The 18,525-nt window shown below is 46.0% G+C and overlaps 1 protein-coding gene across 2 annotated transcripts in view; it reads right to left on the bottom strand.

Annotated features, from left to right (window-relative positions):
- Positions 1–18,525, bottom strand: part of Der-2 (Derlin 2) — a 126,749-nt gene that overhangs the window by 46,600 nt on the left and 61,624 nt on the right. For both annotated transcript variants that reach the window (XM_037433925.2, XM_037433924.2), the window contains one exon: positions 13,325–13,492. In XM_037433925.2, the coding sequence (XP_037289822.1) occupies positions 13,325–13,492 (168 nt within the window). The remainder of the gene's footprint in view (positions 1–13,324; positions 13,493–18,525) is intronic.

The raw sequence follows: 18,525 nt of genomic DNA, 5'->3' as shown, positions 1-18,525 counted from the left end.
TCTCCCGACCATCATCACTGCCGTGGATCAGAGTTCGTCCACGTTTCGCATCTAAAGCCCTTCATTCGATGCCTCTTCCCAGTCTAAGTTGCGGTCAGGCTGGCCACTTTGTTTCGCAGGGAAATTAGTGTGAGCACTTTCCATACTTTTTATCTTCTCTGCTGTAAATATTCGTCATCACCACTTGGGTTTGAGTGGAGAGGGCTCTGGCTGAAGTGAATAAAAAAGAGTGTTCAGGCCTGAACTTCATCTCAGAATATATATATATAAATACAGTAATTACCCAGTGATACATTCATATTACCCTAAATTCTTATGACCAGAAAACAAGAAAAACTAATAGTCAACGAAAATGAGCTGGCATACATTTTTATGTATTGTTTCTCAGGGCTGCAGCAACAACATGAACAGCTCTGAAAGATTACCAGTAAACTTAATAGATGTTGACGATCATGCCTACTCATTATTAAATGAGATGAGTTATTAAATTATTAAACGAGATGAGTTGTGACCCATGACAGCTAGTAACCCATTCTATATTGTATGCTTTTCTGCATGATTCTGAAGAACTGTGGTGAAAGTGACCTATGAAGTGATTTGCATCTAAAGTTCTGCACAGGCCGAAGTTTCCGGCTTGGGCCCGACCCGGCCTGAATATTCCATGCGCCGGGCAGCCCGAGCCGAGCTCGGTGTTTTTAAATATGACCCGTACCCGGCCCCGAAAGGTTCGGGCCGGGCCCGTATCAGCCAGTCATGCCTTGAGCGAAAACGAAGCACTGTCCAATTTTCGGCAACTATGAAAACAACGGCCGCAAACAAGATATCTTCTTGAGTGTATCGAGAACTTCTTTTAGGGCAATGACTTTCAGTGGTTCTGTGTATACTTTTGGTTAATTACGCCCATAACATTTTTTATAAAATAATTGCGTGCAAGGTAATGTACACTATTACTGAAGTTATAGCTGGCTGTCTCACAAAGACTCAGTTCTAATTGTGCAGTCTTATTTTCACATTTCAAAGACCGACTACAAAATATAATACCCCTATAAATAAATAGAATGGCAAAAATTTATAGTTCAAGTCTACATAAGTTGCATACAAACTGGAGCTGTTGAGTAAATATATCAAGTCTTTTTCAAACTTGATTTATTGCACAATGCGATAAAATTGAAAACACGCTCTAGCTGCTTCTAGGAGTAACACACCAGGCTGGGCAGCATAACATAAATTAAAGCTGCTGTGTCAGCTCCTCGGCAGGAATGTGTCCCCAGCATACAGTGAGTTTTACGCTTTAAAACAAGAAGGTTCTCTGATCCAGCCTTCTTTCCGAATCGCCGCCACCACGGTGCCACAGATCTGTCAAAGCAAGCCAAACCGGTAGCGAGTGAGCCACGGTTCTCTCTGCTCTTTGAAGATACCTATCTCGTCGTCTTCGTGTAACTGCCTTCGATGTTAGGAAGTGTTATCTCCAGAATCAGGCTAAACGCTCTCAAAAGAGCTCGCAATCACTACACCTAAGTGACCAAGCCAGCAGCTTTTTTAGCGCTCTCCTTCAACTGGGGCGTGCAAAGCGCGATTGCCGAAGGCGCAAACATAGGAGTGAAGCCTCACTGTCTGTGTCATGTGGTCGTGGTTGCAGCTAGTGGCAGCAAAAATGAAAGGAAAAAGCGACGACTATGGTGGGAAAGAAAAGGTAAAGGGGAAGCCAGCTTTCAACAGGGCCTGTGTGGAAGATCACTTCACATGGATTAGGCACATTGCATTGCTTTATTAGCCTTCATTTCAGAAGGCATCAGCTTTGCAGTCCACAAAAAAAGTTGATTAAAAATTCGTCAGATCCCACGTACCTTGGGAATCGACGCTATGCAAAGCGTGCAGAGGGAATGTGACTGTGGTGTAATTTTTTATTGAGTGAAACATTATGAAGAAACGTCAAATATGTGTACTGTTAAGACATTTATTGGCGGACACTCGGCGATGATGCACGACAGCGACAGTCAATGCAGGCACCGACTCTCTGCACGAGCTGCTCTTCTTACGAAAAGGGCGACCCACTAGGAGGCGCTGGAGAGGAAGACCCACTGTTCGAAGGCTTCGCCACAACTACCCCGGGTGCGAAAAGGGAGCCGCCTAGCGACCTAACAGCTAGTTACTATGACTGGGTCGTGGTAGGCCTTGAGGCACTCCACGTTGACAATGTCGCACCCTTGACTGCGCATGTCCAAAGATGGTTCTATGGGTTCGATCAAGTAGTTTACAGGGGAAAAGCGTTCGACGACACGGTAGGGGCCTTTATGTTCGTGCAATAGTAGGCCAGTTGCAGTGGTAGCGATTAAAAGCCAGACGAGCGCTCCAGGGAGGAACGTGGGTGCAGTAGTGCTGGTGTCAGCACGAATGCCTTTTTGCCGCTCTTGATCATGCGCAGTAACGATCTTTGCAAGTTCTCGACACTCTTCAGTAAGCTTAGCTGTAGCAGAAATAGGCACCGACTCGGACGGATCTGGCTTGTGCGAAAGTATCGCGTCGATAGTGTGCAACGGGTGCCTTCCATATAATAAAAAGAAAGGTGAAAAGCCAGTAGTGCTCTGAAGGGCGGTATTATATGCGTAGGTGATGAAGGGTAGAAATGCATCCCAAATTGTGTGATCAGCGGCGGTGTACTTGGAGAGCATGTCGCCGAGCGTACGGTTGAAGCGTTCAGTGAGGCCATTCGTCTGCAGGCTGTAAGTAGCAGTTTTTGTGGTGAACAACGTCGTTGCACTCTTTGAGAATGGCTTTGACGACTTCAGACAGGAAGACGCGGCCTCGATCACTGAGCAGTTCCTGGGGTGGACCGTGGGATGGATCGTTGGAGCAGGAAGGAGGCCACATCGCTCGCTGTAGCCGCGGGAAGAAGAGTGGCAGTTTCGGCGTATCGCGAGAGGTGGTCCACAGCGACAATAGCCCAGAGGTTACCAGACGACGTTAGTGAAAGTGGCCCATACAAATCGATGCCAACACGCCCAAATGGCCTGGCAGAGCAAAGTAGAGGTTGCAGACCTGCCGGCGACAGGTGCGAAGTTTTGCGGTGCTGACAATCTATGCAGGAGCGAACGAATTTCTGCATGTAGCGGTACATGCCGCGCCAAAAGTAGCATTGGCTAGTGCGGTGGTAAGTCTTCGATACCCCAAAATGCGCACATTGCGAATCAGAATAAAAGAATTTGCATATGTCAGAGTGCAGACTTCGGAATATGACTAGCAGCCACTGGCAGCTGTCACCGTTGCAATTGCGTCGGTGGAGGAGGTCATCGCGAACGGCGAAATGATGAGCTTGACGACGCAACGCGCGAGTGGATGAAGTGGATGGATGTCAGCAAGTTTATCAGTGAGGCAATCCATTAATCCTTACGCTGTTCAGTAGTAACAGTATAAATCCTAATGGAAGAAATGGCAAGGTGAGATGCTGAGTTGTGGGCATTGTCGTCAGGCAAGGGAGAGCGCAACAGGGCATTGGCATCAGCATGTTGCATTTCTTTGCGGTACAGCAGGCGGATGTCGTAGTCTTGCAGGCGAAGTGCCCACCGGACGAGACGGCCTGAGGGATCTTTCAATGACGACAACCAGCATAGTGCGTGATGGTCGGTGACGACGTCAAATGGGCGACCATACAAATAAAGTCGGAACTTTGTAAGGGCCTAGACGATTGCCAGACATTCTTTCTCAGTGACGCTGTAATTAGTCTCGGCTTTTGTAAAGGTAGGGCTTGCATACACTGCGACACATTCAGGGAACTTTGGTTTGCGCTGTGCAAGGACAGTGCCGAGGCCGACACCACTGGGGTCCCTTGTGTACCTCTGTAGGGGCTGTAGGGTCGTAGCGGCGGAGTATTGGAGGTGACGTCAACAAACGACGAAGCGTTGTGAAAGCGTTGTAGCACTGTGACGACCACGAATGGAGAGGCCCGTTACTTCCGAGGAGCTTCGTCAGTGGCGATATGATAGTCGCGAAGTTAATAACAATAATAATAATAATGACTTTATTTCGCATCAAGGATACATGATGCATAGTAATAAGGGCTGCAGCGCGAGCACGAATGTGCTAGAAGAAACAGACAAAGTCGAGGTACGGAAGGCAAAAGAGGACAACACGAGCGCTGCCTTCCGTACCTCGACTTTGTCTGTTTCTTCTAGCACATTCGTGCTCGCGCTGCAGCCCTTATTACTATGAATTCAAACCAACTAGCCCAAATCGCCATTCTTCTTCAATACATGATGCAGGAGACCTGCAGAAAAAGCTGGCGTGATGCCAGCTTCACAAGGCCGCAGGCCCCCCTTCGTTTCGAATGAAGTTTCGCAGTTTCGAATGAAGTTCGAAGTTTCGAATGAAGCGCCGAAAGTAGGAACACAGTCCTACGACACTACGCAGTTCCTTGACGAATGTCGGCTTGGGGAACTCGGTCACGGCCCGAAGTTTGGCTGGATCAGGAAGAATTCCATCCTTGGACACGACGTAGCCGAGTACTGCCAGCTACCGAGTTGCAAATCGGCACTTCTTTAGATTGAGTTGCAGACTGGCGTCACTCAGACATGTTGAAACATGCCACAGGTGTTGAAGATGCGTAGAGAAGTCCAGAGCGAAAAGGACGTCATTGAGGTGGCACAGGCACGTGTGCCATTTCAGGTCACGCAAAACGGTATCCATCATGCGCTTAAAGGTGGCGGGTGCATTGCACAGCCCAAACGGCAGGACGAATTCGTACAAGCCGTCGAGGGTGACAAAAATGGTCTTCGGTCGAGCGTCCTCAGCCATAGGTACTTGCCAGTACCGTGAGCGCAAATCGAGGGATGAAAAGAATTCTGCTACTCGCAGGCTGTCAACCGCGTCATCTACCCGGGGTAGTGGGTACACGTCCTTATGAGTGATCTTATTGAGGTAGTCCACACAGAACCACACAGAACCGTCCTTCTTCATGACGAGAACGATAGGAGACGCTCAGGCGCTGTTAGAGGGTCGAATAACATTGCGGTGAAGCATGTCGTCGACTTGCTCGTTGATTACACGGAGTTCTGTGGGAGATACGCGATACGGACGTTGCCGCAGCTGTGGTTGTGCACCTGTGTCGATGCGATGCGTAACCGTGGATGTGTGGTCGAGAGAAGGTTGAGTGACATCGAAAGAAGAGCGGAATTCTTCCAACAGGCCCAGAAGCTAGGAACGCTGGCCCGGCGTAAGGTTGTCGGGAATAGAGGGACCGAATACATCAGCCGATGATGAAGCAAGTGTAGAAACAGCAGCGTACTGGAACTTGGGCAGTGCGTGTCATCGGGTTGATTCATGACTTGTGCGTCTTCGATGGGTTCCATGCTGCCGAGACCTTCCCCTCGCACCAACTAACACTGTACGGGGATGAGTTGAGAACAAAAACAGTGGTGCTGTCTTGAGTGACTTGCACAGTCGCGAAAAGAACCAGCAAGCCTTTTCTGATGAAAACACGATGAGATGACGAGAGGACTGCAGCGGTGTCGGAAAGACTTGTGCAGTAGACAGACACCGCCAGGGACGAGTCTGCAGGCACTTGCGTGTTGTCGCTGACGGGTAACTTGCTTGCAGCAGATGGACTGTCGGCTGGTGTCAAAAAAGAGAATTGTGTGAGCTCTATTTCTGCTGGTGCGCAATGAATGACAGCGTCGTGGCGGGAGAGAAAATCCCATCTTAGGATGAGGTCGTGAGAGCATGAACGAATTATAATAAATTCGTCGGCATACATCACGTCCTGAATCATGAGGCGGGCTGTGCACATCGCTGTAGGGTCCGGAAAGTGTGCGCAGTATTGGGCTAAGTTTTGCGTCCATGATGGATACGGCGGCTCCAGTATCTACAAGGGCAGATGCACGAACACCATCCACAAGCACGTCTATCACGTTTGATGGGCTTTTCTGAGGGCTTCCGCAGTTCGACAGCATTGCAGCCCTTGCCTTGTGAACTGCGACAACTAGTTTTCCTGGTCACCCTCGAGTGGACGTGGCCGCATCGGCGACAGTCAGCGACGTTGCAGAGATGGTGAACGGCGGGTGGACAAAGCAGGGCGGGAAAACGGTGCCATAGGCGGCGGTTGGTCATAAGAGCGGCTCGATTGGCTGGGAAAGTTGGAGGTGACCTGCGGTTGCTGCACACGATTACAATAGCATGCTGCGTGACCAACGCAACCACAAGCAAAGCAGATGGGGCGATTGTCAGACGTGCGTCACCAGTTCGCGGGTCCCATTCATGTCGCAGAACGTGATGGGCGAGCCGGCTACTGATATGACTGCATGGTGGGTGGCACTCGGGGCACGTGGATGACGTCGGCGTATGTAGGCGGCACAGTTTCTCCGAAGGCCTGCGGTTTGGCGATGGTTTCGGTGTAACTGAGGGGGCCAGCCACAGGAATCGGTGGGGGCGGCCTGGCGACAACTTGGGCGTATCTGAGTGGCGTAGATACAGGAGGCGGCTGGTGAAATTCAGGAATAACCTCTGCGATTTCCTGCTGAATGGCTCGGCGGAGGAAAGGCAGAAGTGTATTTGACGGCTGTTGAGCATGTTGCGGGGAAGTAAAATCCAGTAAAGAGACCTGGCGGGCAACTTCCTCATGCACGAACGACTTGATTTCGGCGAGCAAAGTTGTGTGGTCAGGAACTGCTGACAAGGCCAAGAGAACAGCGTCACGTGATGGCAGTCGATGGTTCATTAAGCGCTGCCGCTGCAGCTCTTCGTAACTTTGGCATAGTGCAAGAACCTCTGCCACAGTGCGAGTGTTCTTGGCCAGGAGCATGGTGAAGGCATCGTCGGCACTTACAAACAAGAGTGCGAAAAAAAAAAAAACGATGGAGGGGGGCAGGCATTGCTCAAGCAAATACTATGAACTTTGCTTCTAAGGGCGTGGTAGCAATCGCTGGGATGCACGCTATCTCGGCAGCTGTCAGTGGGCGACTCGCATACACTTTCTACTTGCTGCACCCTCATCGCAAAGAGACTGCACAAAAAGTTTTGCTCTCCTTAATATGGCCATACTCTCGTACACCAGTCTTTTGTACTGTTACGTGAAATCGGATCCAAAAGCGTACGCTGCCAGCTTCCCTTCTGATAACATTACAATTTGCTGCTATCACATCATTGCTTCACCTCTGCAATGCAACTATGACTTTTTTAGAAATGTAAATCCACCCTTGCTTTTTTTTTTGCCTGAACGCGCGAGCGTCAACCACCGAGTCCGTAAACACTAAGCACCGCGGTCAAATGAATGAAAATATGCGCATACGCTCGATGAGCAGTCGTGTGCACCTGTCTTTGTGAGGCAGTTCCGGAAACTGGACACCACCCCTTCTTTTGAGCACCGTTACTGCCATCCTTTACCCCCTTTTCTTGCGACTGTTACTTACATCCTTTCGCTTCGGAATGCTGCGATCATTTTATAAAAGACAGTTTTGCCGGAATGGCAAAGCAACGAATGCTATAGCAACAAATTGTAAGGCTGGCAGCCAACGGATTTAGATTTAATATCGCGTAATTCTACAAAACGCTAGTGTAACAAAATAAAGCCATGCCAGAAAGAAACGCCCTTCTCGCCGTGTCTTCGCGTTGAGAGCACAGCACGCAGAAAGGGTCACAAAGCATTTGCGCTGATGCAAGCCGTGATCGCTTGTGCATAGCAATCGCAATCACGAACCTTAGGTTCAAAGTTCCCGGCTGCTCCTGGAGCGATCACGGCTTTTATGAAACCGAAGCTATAAACGTTTTGATGAAAGCAAAAAGAATGTTTCAGGCACGTTTCCGGGCACAGCACTTGATGGCTTTCTCACTTTGTGGCTAAATTCTGGTGCTGCGGTATAGCATGGCGCTGACAGGCGAGTTTGGCACAGCAGGGGTGGTTCGGCGCAGGATCGCGCAGGTAAGCATGTTTGGTGCACAATAGAACAAATGTCGCAGCTGTTCCACCTTAATTGGCACAGGTTCTGTACCCCTGCATGTGTGGCCTGATGAGATAAGACACGTGCCTAGCGCCATATAGGTTATAAAAATGGCACTGCTGAATACGACACACAAGGTGCCCTGATGTATCTTTCTTGAGTCCCGTTGATTAGTAGTGAAATGGTGGTCCAGGCTAAAATATGGAGTAATTTTCGAAGCAGGAAAAAATCTGCTTTGCAGCATATTTGTAGCCAAAGGAACTGCGTTTCTGAGAAAGTTTGATGCAGAGAAAAGGGAATTCAGGCTTACTTAGAACAGAACATATCCAAGTTTTTAGTTATTATTCTTGTTAGTGTGACAACTGGAAATGCTGCTGCAATGTAATCAAGACGAGGCCAACCCTCAAAGACTAGCCATTAATCAAAGTCTTTGAACTAGAGTGTCCCATATTCTGGCTTCACTGCATTGCACAAGAGGTGTTGAAGTCAAGCATTAGTAACAAGGCAAGCATGCACATAATGAAAAAAGAAATAAGAGGAAGAAATTTCACTGCAAACGAGAACATATTGTTTGGAATGGCCTGTGTAGATAGTGCCTTTAATATTCACCACAACTCAATATGGATAATGTTTCATCGTAAATTTTAGAAGTGTGCGCACCGAAGGGCAGTCTCTTTCACTTTCAAGGACTTAGGGCTGAGCGCTTACAACCGGTTATGCATATATTCAGCAAAGGTCTTCTAAAAACAAACTGGTACAAAGTAAACAGGTAAGGGGGCAGGTCAGTGATCGATATCAATCCAAACAAAAGAGGTTTATGATCTTCTTCAAAGGAGCCTTGAAGAAGACTAGTCCACTTGTCCAAACGTTGGCTTTAGCGCCAACACATGTTCGTGATTTCTCTCAAGGTACGATTGATGGGTTCGAGTTCCTGTGCTACTGTCATGGGGTCGTGATGTGGATGAAGTCAGCAGACTCAATGTTCGGATTTCAGCCCATTTTGTGGCTAGGAAACTGAACCACAGATTACAGCAACACACAGGCACTGATAGGAGCTAACAGAGCGTCAACCAGTGATCAACTGATTAGCCGTGAAGCACGTCGGCATTTATACACATGCCATCAAATATTCTAGCATTATCACTTGCGGCCACGTAGGTTCAAAAATAATCTCTAATGTTCACGAAGTGGGTGTAATAACAAAACAATCTACTACAGTCTTGAAGCTTCCCGAACACTGTTAGCGCATATTGCACTGAACATAGCGTAATGGGCGATAACGATCCTGAGAAAAAATGTGGCATTGCTTCCCTCTAAAAAGGCCTCGTCTCGATGCTTTAACAAAAGATGATAGTACAATAACAATGCGAGAAAGTACAAGCAATAAATTACAATATAGCAGTAACAACAACAATAAAATACACTCTTTCAGTTAGTTAGCATGCATGATCCGGCTTGAGGCGTGCGACATGGGCGACTTCATGTCGCGATCAACGCCGTTGAGATGCCGTCAGGGACAACCTTGTAGTCAAGTAGGCAGAGACATCATACTACCCTGTATGGTCCGAAGTACCGTTACAGAAGAAGTTTCAAAGACGATAGTCTTTCTTGGGGACCTTCGACGCAAAAACTTTGGTCTGTCTGTCTGTACATTTGTCTGTTTGCCCACCGTTACAGGGAACTGGGTACTCTAAACAGCACCAGCCGATACCCCGAACGGCCGACCCCATCCGCAGCACCCACCAATGTTGCTCAAGGATCAGCGTCAATACCTGTGCGATTGTCAATTAAAAAGCAATTATTGCACATATCTGAGGCACCATAACAACATGTATATATTCTGCATGTTCGTCTTTTACTAGAAAAGGCACACATAAGTAATTCTAATGACCATAACGCTTATCACGCTGTGCTGAGCATGCAACTCTTACACGAAAAAGCGAGTGTTTCCAATGCTTTGCTAAGAAGACACGATGGTGGCACCTACCTACACCTTAACATCTCTGAGACGGGCGCGCCTGCCCGTCTCAGGGCCACGCGCTTTGTTTTCCAAATAAAACTGCCAGGTGGCGCTCATGTCTCATGTGTGGCGTGACTTGATGCACTCGTTCGCCGCTCGAGGCACTCCAACAAGTGCCTCTGGAATACCATTCACCGATTTTCTTGCGCAGAACATCAAATAAATGTTTGTTCACTCTCTCCACAAGCAAGACTATCGTATTTCGATGACATTTGCAGATTACATGCATATACGGGGCCACTTTTTTTCACTGAGTTCACTTCAGCATATCGGCGTCCACACCCAAACGCGTTCACCAGGCAGGTATTCTATGCAGCATCATCGCAGATTGTAACCAGGGCTGTCGGTCTCCTGCTGATTCTTGATGTGTAGGCGGGCGAGTTGATGAGCTGCTTCTGCACGCAGAAGCTAGATGGTGACGTTAAGGTTTTCTTCATCAGCGACGATTGGCAGCATGGCATCGAGAGTCGTTGTCGGATTTCTTTAGTATGATGCTTGTATGGTGAAATCTTTGATGTCTCCTGCACCGCCGTGCTGTATCCGAAGGTTACGTACGAAAAGATGGCGTCCCGCATCTTGTGTTCAACGTTGACATACACGGCCAGCATGTCAGTAATGACCTTGTATAGCCACTCAGTGAGACCGTTGGTCTGTGGGTGGTACGCAGTCGTCCAGCACAGGCTTGTCTGACTGTATGCCAAGATCGCCTAAGTTAGGTCAGATGTAAATGCCCTACCGCTGTCGGTGATGAGGGCCTTCGGCGCGCCGTGATGATGATGTGTGGTGCTTAATGGCGCAAGGGCCAATTGATGGCCAAAGAGCACCACGTCACAAGACATCAGATGAGAACAATGAATATGTTGAGCGGCTGTATAAGGGCCTTAGAATTCCTCGCGCTAAGGCGGGTAAAACATAGAAGTGATAAAATCATGACAGTGACGTGAAATGTGTAGTGAGAATGGATGGCCATGGGTTCTGTTAAAAAAGCGTGATGGAGATAATTGGCACTAGCACACGTACCTCGTCACTGCCCTTGTGTCCAAGGGCAGCGAGACAGGTGCTTTTAAAATGTAGCCATCGCAACAGCAGCCTCTTTTGAGAGGCTGTGCTACGCGATGCCTGGGCATATTACATGAAAAGTGCGGACATCTCTTAAAAAAGCCATCACTGATTTATGACTGAAAAGTGGTTCCCTACCGACGAACATTGCAGGGTGAAGTTGTATCTGTTGTCGGTAGGGTAATGGAAAGTGTTGCCATGGAGTGTCTAATTGTTCACACTGAATAAAAATGTGAAGCAACGTTAGTGCTTCACCACATCTGTGACATAGTGGTGGATCACCACGAGACAAAAGGTATGAGTGTGTCATGTGTGTCCTATTCTGAGCCTTGTTAGCGTTACCTCTGTACGAAGTTACTTCGATACTGGCGGCCCGTTACCAAGGTGTGGCTAATAACGTGAAGTTTGTTTTGTGTGCGTCTATCCGACGTGCTCTGCCACTATTCTCTGAGCATTTGTTTGAGAGAGGGTTTAAGGTCAAGCGCTGGGATAGATATGTGTGTAGTGGTAGTGCTTTGGTGGACTGATGCGGCAAGCTAGTCTGCCATCATGTTGCCTTGGAATGTAGCACGACTAACAAGGTTGAAAAATAACTCTGGCTTCCCACAAACAGGCCTGATGACACAGGACAAAAACAGACTGATTAAGTGGCAGGAGTGCCACCGGTTATTTTATTTATTTGTGGGGAGAGATTGGGTGTGCCGCCAAATCTTCCACCCCCCCCCCCCCCCCCTTGCAATCACTCTGTCCTGGAAGGCCATTTTCTATTCAGCAAGTGCTGAGGACTAACACAACCTACGTTAATTCAGTTTTTAGCTTAAACTTAACGAAACCATGGCTGAAGACAACACTGTTTTACCGGCATTTAAGACCTGTGATAACACTGGTTTTTCATTTGCGGCCGAGTCCGTGGCTCAGTTTCTACGTATATACGTTGGCTTGCCACCGCATTACGTCGGTTTCGCAATCAAGACGAACACAAGCGCTTAGACACACGTGAGCAGCAGCCGTACCACATCGTGGCAAAATGGGCTGAGTGGGCATTTAGGTTTATTTTCGTGATAGGTGCACCAAAGAACATTGCAAAAAGCAATTAAGTGGCATTTACTTTTTCTGCGAAATACCGGCCGAGCCTTCATTTGTGTGAAGCTTACAGCGCACAATACAAGGGGTGCAACAGCTGAAATACAATATGGAGCACTCTTTGGAGCAGCAAAATGTTAACTTTGGAGCACAAAAATCTAAATTTGGAACAGGTTACATAAAAAATTCATACATTTTTTAATCATGAAATACCATATTTCGAGCAGTGTAAATAAAATTCGTCCTGGTCCCGGGTTCGAACCCCGGACCAGGACAAATTTTTCAGCAACTAAGAGGCTTTTCTTTCTAAAAAGTTCATAAGGGTTTCTTTCCGGCTTTATGTTACAATCAGGTAGTTGTCTTCTTTCCCTTACTTAAACATTGAGAGTTTCTGCAGAACTCATTTGCATCACTTGTGTTTATGTGCTGCAAGTTGTCGATGAATTCGCCCTTGCACTGTCAATCGCTGGCTTCCTGGTTAGCTCAATTGACAGAGCGACAGCCCCGGATAGGCGTTGGTTTCGGGTTCGAACCTTGGACCAGGATGAATTTTTCGGTAACTAAGAGGCTAATTTTCTTTCTGAGAGAGAGAAACGAGAAAAAAGGAAGGCAGGGAGCTTAACCCGATGCTAGTACCAGTGCTTTCTGAGAAATCTGTACGGATTTCCTTGTGGCTTCGTGCTACAATCAGTAGGTTGTCTTCTTTCCCTTTCTTAAGTTTTATATGTTTTGTGATCAAGATGAAGTTTTATTGTTTTTCAAAATCAGGAACTAGGTGGTAGCTTACAGGTCACAAGGACCCACGGTGAGGTGATAGCTATTGCTGTCAGCAACCCAACTAAGACTGAATAATTAGCTTTTAGAAACTGCAGTAAGTGAGCATGTTTCTGTCGAATAGTTAGAGGCGGTCATGTTTCTACACAGTTCTACTTGGCGGCATTCACCTAGCATGTCCATGGTCCGATTTGTCCAGTTGCAAAGTGTAATGGCAATTTACATGGTTTTGCACCCACGCATCGACGATCAGAACAATGTTACCAATGCCTGATGTGCCCTGCAGCCATTCCTTCATGTTCAGTAGTAAAAAAGTCATCATATATGTCCACGCTTCTGTCCTGTTGCAAGAATAAAATTCAGCACACAACAGCCACCGGGAAAAACGCTAACTGGTGCAGTAGAAGTCTTGAGTTCTTAAATATCCTAGATAAAGGTGACTATGGCATAAAAAGGATACAATGATCAGTGATCCTCCTAGTAGAAACATGTAGAAAAAGTCGGCCGTCCTTCCTCGAAATGAGCCTTCCTCGAGCATGCGGCAGTACCGGACGGTGAAGAGCATGTTGAAAAAGAAGGCAAAGCCAAGAGTGCCAAAAAACAGGAAAGTGGTTATCAGTCTCCATACCTGCACAAGGAGATTGGGGTATATTATTGCAGCTGAGATCCATACACACCAACGCAGCAATTCAAACAAGCTCAAAGCAGTCTAAGCACGTTTGTGCAACATGACACAATACAAGGGTAAGAGTATGTAGGTTCCCTCGCTAAACGAGGGTAACACATTTCACAAGCCAGGAAAGGTGGATAATGTGCGCCGGCCGTGAGGTGACCGGTCTCTTTGAAAGAGGCTTCATTGTCTCGTTTCTCGAAGGGACAGACATGTCCTCGCAACTAAACTGCCACGCTGCCGCAAAAGGGAAAGGAACCATATGGGCGCACATGCTTCCCCACTAAGTACGGTTGCTACTTTTGCTTTTTACAGCACGAAAGCACATCTTATGCCACACACAAGCAAAAGCTGGCAGATTTAAAGGGGCACTGACACAAAAACTTTGGCCTCGCTTTTTCTTTCTGCGATGTGTTGCAGAGACCTGTCATTTGTAACACAGCACATCGTTCAACGCAGCATGCGACCGATAATTATTTACAAGCCACTCGTTATCAACCAGTTTCAGTTAGCTCCAAAACTACAAGCTACTGGGTGCAACAGTCAGCACCCAGCATGTGCAGCTCTCGACCTTGTCGACACACAGATGCACTTCTGCACAGTCCACATCAATAAGCCCTTTCGAACAGAATCCGGAACAGCAGTGTCGCCATAAATGCATGTGTCGTGGCCACACACTAGCGAACAGCCAGCGAGAAGTATAGACTGCTGGAACTATAGTGGACTATTCAAAATTGCTACTCGCCACCTGGCGGTTGCGCGTGGAAACGGTGCTAACACGCTTAACCTTGAAAAGAAATGTGCTACCACGTTGCGTGCATTGAAAAACGGCCTCATAGTCCCTTTATTTTCCCATGCCGCAGGTGCGAGCCCAAAAAAGAAGAAAGCAATGTCCAAAGACCCTGTTTGTATGCTGCAATGCGTGGCATTGCAGTGTAAAGATGGCAGTTTACTGTTTTGTAGCGAGGTGACGGCGTCTGACATAGATCTGCCGTCATCGCTGGTTTAATGAAGAGGACGAGACATACAGAAAGCGAGCTGCCGAAGTAGAGTGGCGGTCGTGGCGTCCATCCAGCCAGAAGCACACGAACATTCCAGGCGCCTCACCCCACGAGCTACCAGCCTCGTCATCTTTTTCTCTAGCCGGCTGGCTGCAACTAGGGCTACGTTAAAGTTTCATCACTTGCCAAAGAATGCAGACGAGGCACGATGGAGAACAGCGTTGATAAGAAACTTGCGCATTGGGAAGAAGGTGATGGACGCTATGGTGGTTTGTTCTCATTGATTCGCTAGCGACAACTTCAATCTTCCCGGTGAATACACCATTGTTTAGTATGTGTGCATTCCAGTCAGCATTAGGGTTCACTAAGCCCATAGCATAGTTTCGTTTCTATAAACAAGCACTTTAGGAAATTTGTTGCATTATGTGTGTTAGTGTATTTTTGCATTTGCTTGTTTTCTGTGGAAGTCGTAGTGCCACCTCTTCCCGAATCGGGCTGCTCTCATCCATCCCTCCGAAAATTCTTGATCTCACATGTGCGTATATACACGTCCACAAACGCGAATACTATACATAAAGTATGTGTGTACCTCACCGAAAAAATCTTTCGCTATGCCCTAATCAATGATGCACGTTTTTTTCCGCGTGAACTCTAGAAGTGAAACCAAAAATATATTTAGTATGCACAAACGTATGGTGTTTATGCCTGTGTCTGCTCTGCGGTGTCTACAGAGGGTCATGTGTTTTTTATTAAACACTGTGCACTAATACCTTTAGGCTCGTAAGAAATTTAAGAGGAACTGCAAAAGGCAATTGTTCCGGCTTTTGGAGCATTTGACTCATGGGCGCATCACTTGGTTCCTTTCAGACACAGTGTAGTGCAACTCATCTTGAACAGGCTTGTTTCCGAATCATGCATTTATCATCATTCCAATGAATAAGTGATTGCTAATTTACGGAAACCTAGAGAGATTAATTAAAAAAATTAGTTATGAGTTTCTATTATTTATTTATACTTTCACCAAGGTCATACAGCTGACATTAATGTGTGGACGGGGTCAGGCTTAAGCACCCTGTATACGAGTTCGCGCACACGTAGTGTAGGTGTATATATGTACGGGCGTGTGTAGTGTGCATGCGTATATCTGCTATGAATATCAAGTGCTGCCAACACGAACAAACGAGTGCTGGAAAACACATGAGCTAATAAGATGAATCAGCAAAGAAAAAGAAAGGAGCACTCCTATTACAATTGAAACTATGATCCGCCTAGTCTCAAGATACACTTACCTAGGCATAGCACTGTTTTGTAATCAAGCGAACGGCATGTGTATTCAGCTTTTACGGGACAACAAAACTAAATGAGTACATGCAATCGGCAGCACGGGTCCCAGCACAGAGTTGCCTCGAAAACTGTTAATGGGGGACTGACACAAAAACTTTGTCCTCTTGTTGCTGATATGCGTTGCTAACACTGTTAGTCATAACTAGAGACCTGATTATAACCAAATGCCTATTTGGTTTCCTGCGTTCCTATTGCCCCACTTTGACATATGAGCATGAATTAGAGGCTAAGAAAAGCTTTTATAGCGTTTTTATAGTGCCTCTAAATGCTTATTTTGGACGTTTGAGCCTAAATTCCTATAAGTGCCTATAATTGCCTATTTTCTAAAGTGGTGCCTATATGAATGCTATTTACCCTTAAATCTTGCTTTCGAGTACAGTTGGAGACCAATATTTATGTTACCAGGCAAAACTGAGCTTTCGGAACTCTGTGTGTTGCAACCTATACTCCATTTCATAAGTTCCTTTTAGCACTGTCAATGCTACGAGGGCCCCACTGCGGTGGTCTAGTGGCTAAGGTACGCGGCTGCTGATACGCAGGTTGCGGGATCGAATCCCAGCTGCAGCGGCTGCATTTTCGATAAAGGCGGAAATGCTGTAGGCTCGCGAGCTCAGAACTCGGTGTACGTTAAATCCCAGGTGGTCTTTGAGTAACCGGCAAAAGGAAAGCACGTTTCTGGCTCCTGCATCGGTAGACCAAATAATTCATGTATTTAGATCTATAAAAAGCAGTAACTGCAGTGACGTTGATGGACTTCAGATTCATCCCATTAAGCACGTCCTTGAGATTATTGCCCCAGCACTAGAACACGTTTTTAATGTTGTTTTCACTAATGAAGTTTTTTCAAAGGCTATACAAGTGGCTAAGGTCATTGTTTTACATAAAGGTGGGGATAAGAATGTGCTTTTTGAATACAGACCTATATCCATCTTACCATATTTTCAAAGGGCCTAGAAAACTTAATTCACATTCACATGAGTTATTTTCTTAATAAGCACCAAATAATAACACTGTCACAGTTTGGTTTTCAGAAAGGACTCTTGACAGAACATGCTCTTTTGACACAAAAGGAGAAAATACTTGATGCCTTTGAACGTGAGCAATGTGCTCTGGGCATTTTCTTTGATTACTCCAAAGTATTCGACCTCATTATTCATGCAACATTGAACAAAAAAACTCAGTCAATAAGGTTTCCGTGGCGTATTTTTAAGATTACTTCACTCTTACGTTTTTTGCCACCAGCAGAAAGTGATAGTGAACAACCATTCTTCTGCCTTAAAACCTCTAAACTCAGGGCTGTCACAAGGAAGCATCTTGGGACCACTCTTGTTTCGCCTATATATTAACGATCTCGTAAACATTGAATATTCTATTGACTTTGTCATTTACGTTGATGATAGTACCATACTAAATACATGAAGAAACCCGAGCGAAGTACTAAGCAAATTATCAGCCTGGTCTGCTGCTGATTCTCTTGTAATAAACGCTACTAAAACAAAAGTCATTATTTTTAGACCCAAGAATCATAAAATTGACGCCAAATGTGTCCTGAAGTTTCAGGATTCAGATATTCATTTAGTATCTACAGTTAAATGCCTAGGCCTTTTCGAAAAGCACATGTCATGGGATCCTCACGTAGTCGCTGGTATATTGTGTAAGGTGCATTATTCCCTTCCCAAAACTGTGAAGTTGCTCATTTATAACTCTTTATTTCTCTCAGTTTTAAGTTACTGCTTCCTAGTATGGGGTACTTCAACTGCTTCTAACATGGGGAAACTACACATTATAAAAAAAAAAGCCATTCGAGCCATTGCAAATTCTTCACACAATAGTCATCCAGAACCACTTTTCCGCGAGTTACATTTGGTCGCACTTCTAGACCTATATGAACATATCCTCATTAAACGCTATGAATCAGAAGTTAGAAAAAAATATCAATCCCTTACAAGCATCGCTTACCTGTCACTTAACGTACAAACAGTACATAGACGTGACACCAGATTTCAAGAAATATGGAAGGTTCTGCGTTGCAGAACTACTTATGGGAAACAAAAGTTGTGCGTACAGTTACCACATCTTCTGAATAAACAAGCTTTGTAGCGTGTGCGTCTTATCGGCTTTCATTTTTCATGCTTCAAGTCTTTACTGTTGCTATTTTTTTCCTCTTCTTTTTTTTTATGTGATTGTTTTTAGCAGCAGAATTTTGCTCGTGAAGCTTAGCCTCTATTAGGTATTTAGGCTATTGACTTCATTACTATATTTTTCACTTTTGTTAAAACAGTGTATTATGTAAATTTGTATTACTGAATTTCTTTTTGTATAGTGTTTTTTTTATTTACTTGTACTCCAGTACTGCATTATGTTGCTAGCTACGTACTGCTTGCTGTATGCCAAATCCTATGGTCATTGGATGCTTTCAAGCCCATTTTAAAGGCTTTTTGTCCACTGCCCACAACATCACTGTACGCTGCATCTCGATGTTGAAAATAAACTGAAACTGCAATCTGTCGAAACTTCCGGAGCCCTCCACTATGGTGTCTATCATGAACAAATGATGGTTTTGGGACGTTATACCGCCCATATCATGTCTATCAATGCTACAAGGCCTCCTAGCCAATAGGAAGGCCGATAAGCTTCTGCACAAGT

This window comes from Rhipicephalus microplus, chromosome 3 (assembly GCF_043290135.1).
Source record: "Rhipicephalus microplus isolate Deutch F79 chromosome 3, USDA_Rmic, whole genome shotgun sequence".
Classification (NCBI taxonomy): domain Eukaryota; kingdom Metazoa; phylum Arthropoda; class Arachnida; order Ixodida; family Ixodidae; genus Rhipicephalus; species Rhipicephalus microplus.
This window is presented reverse-complemented; position numbering and strand designations above follow the sequence as displayed.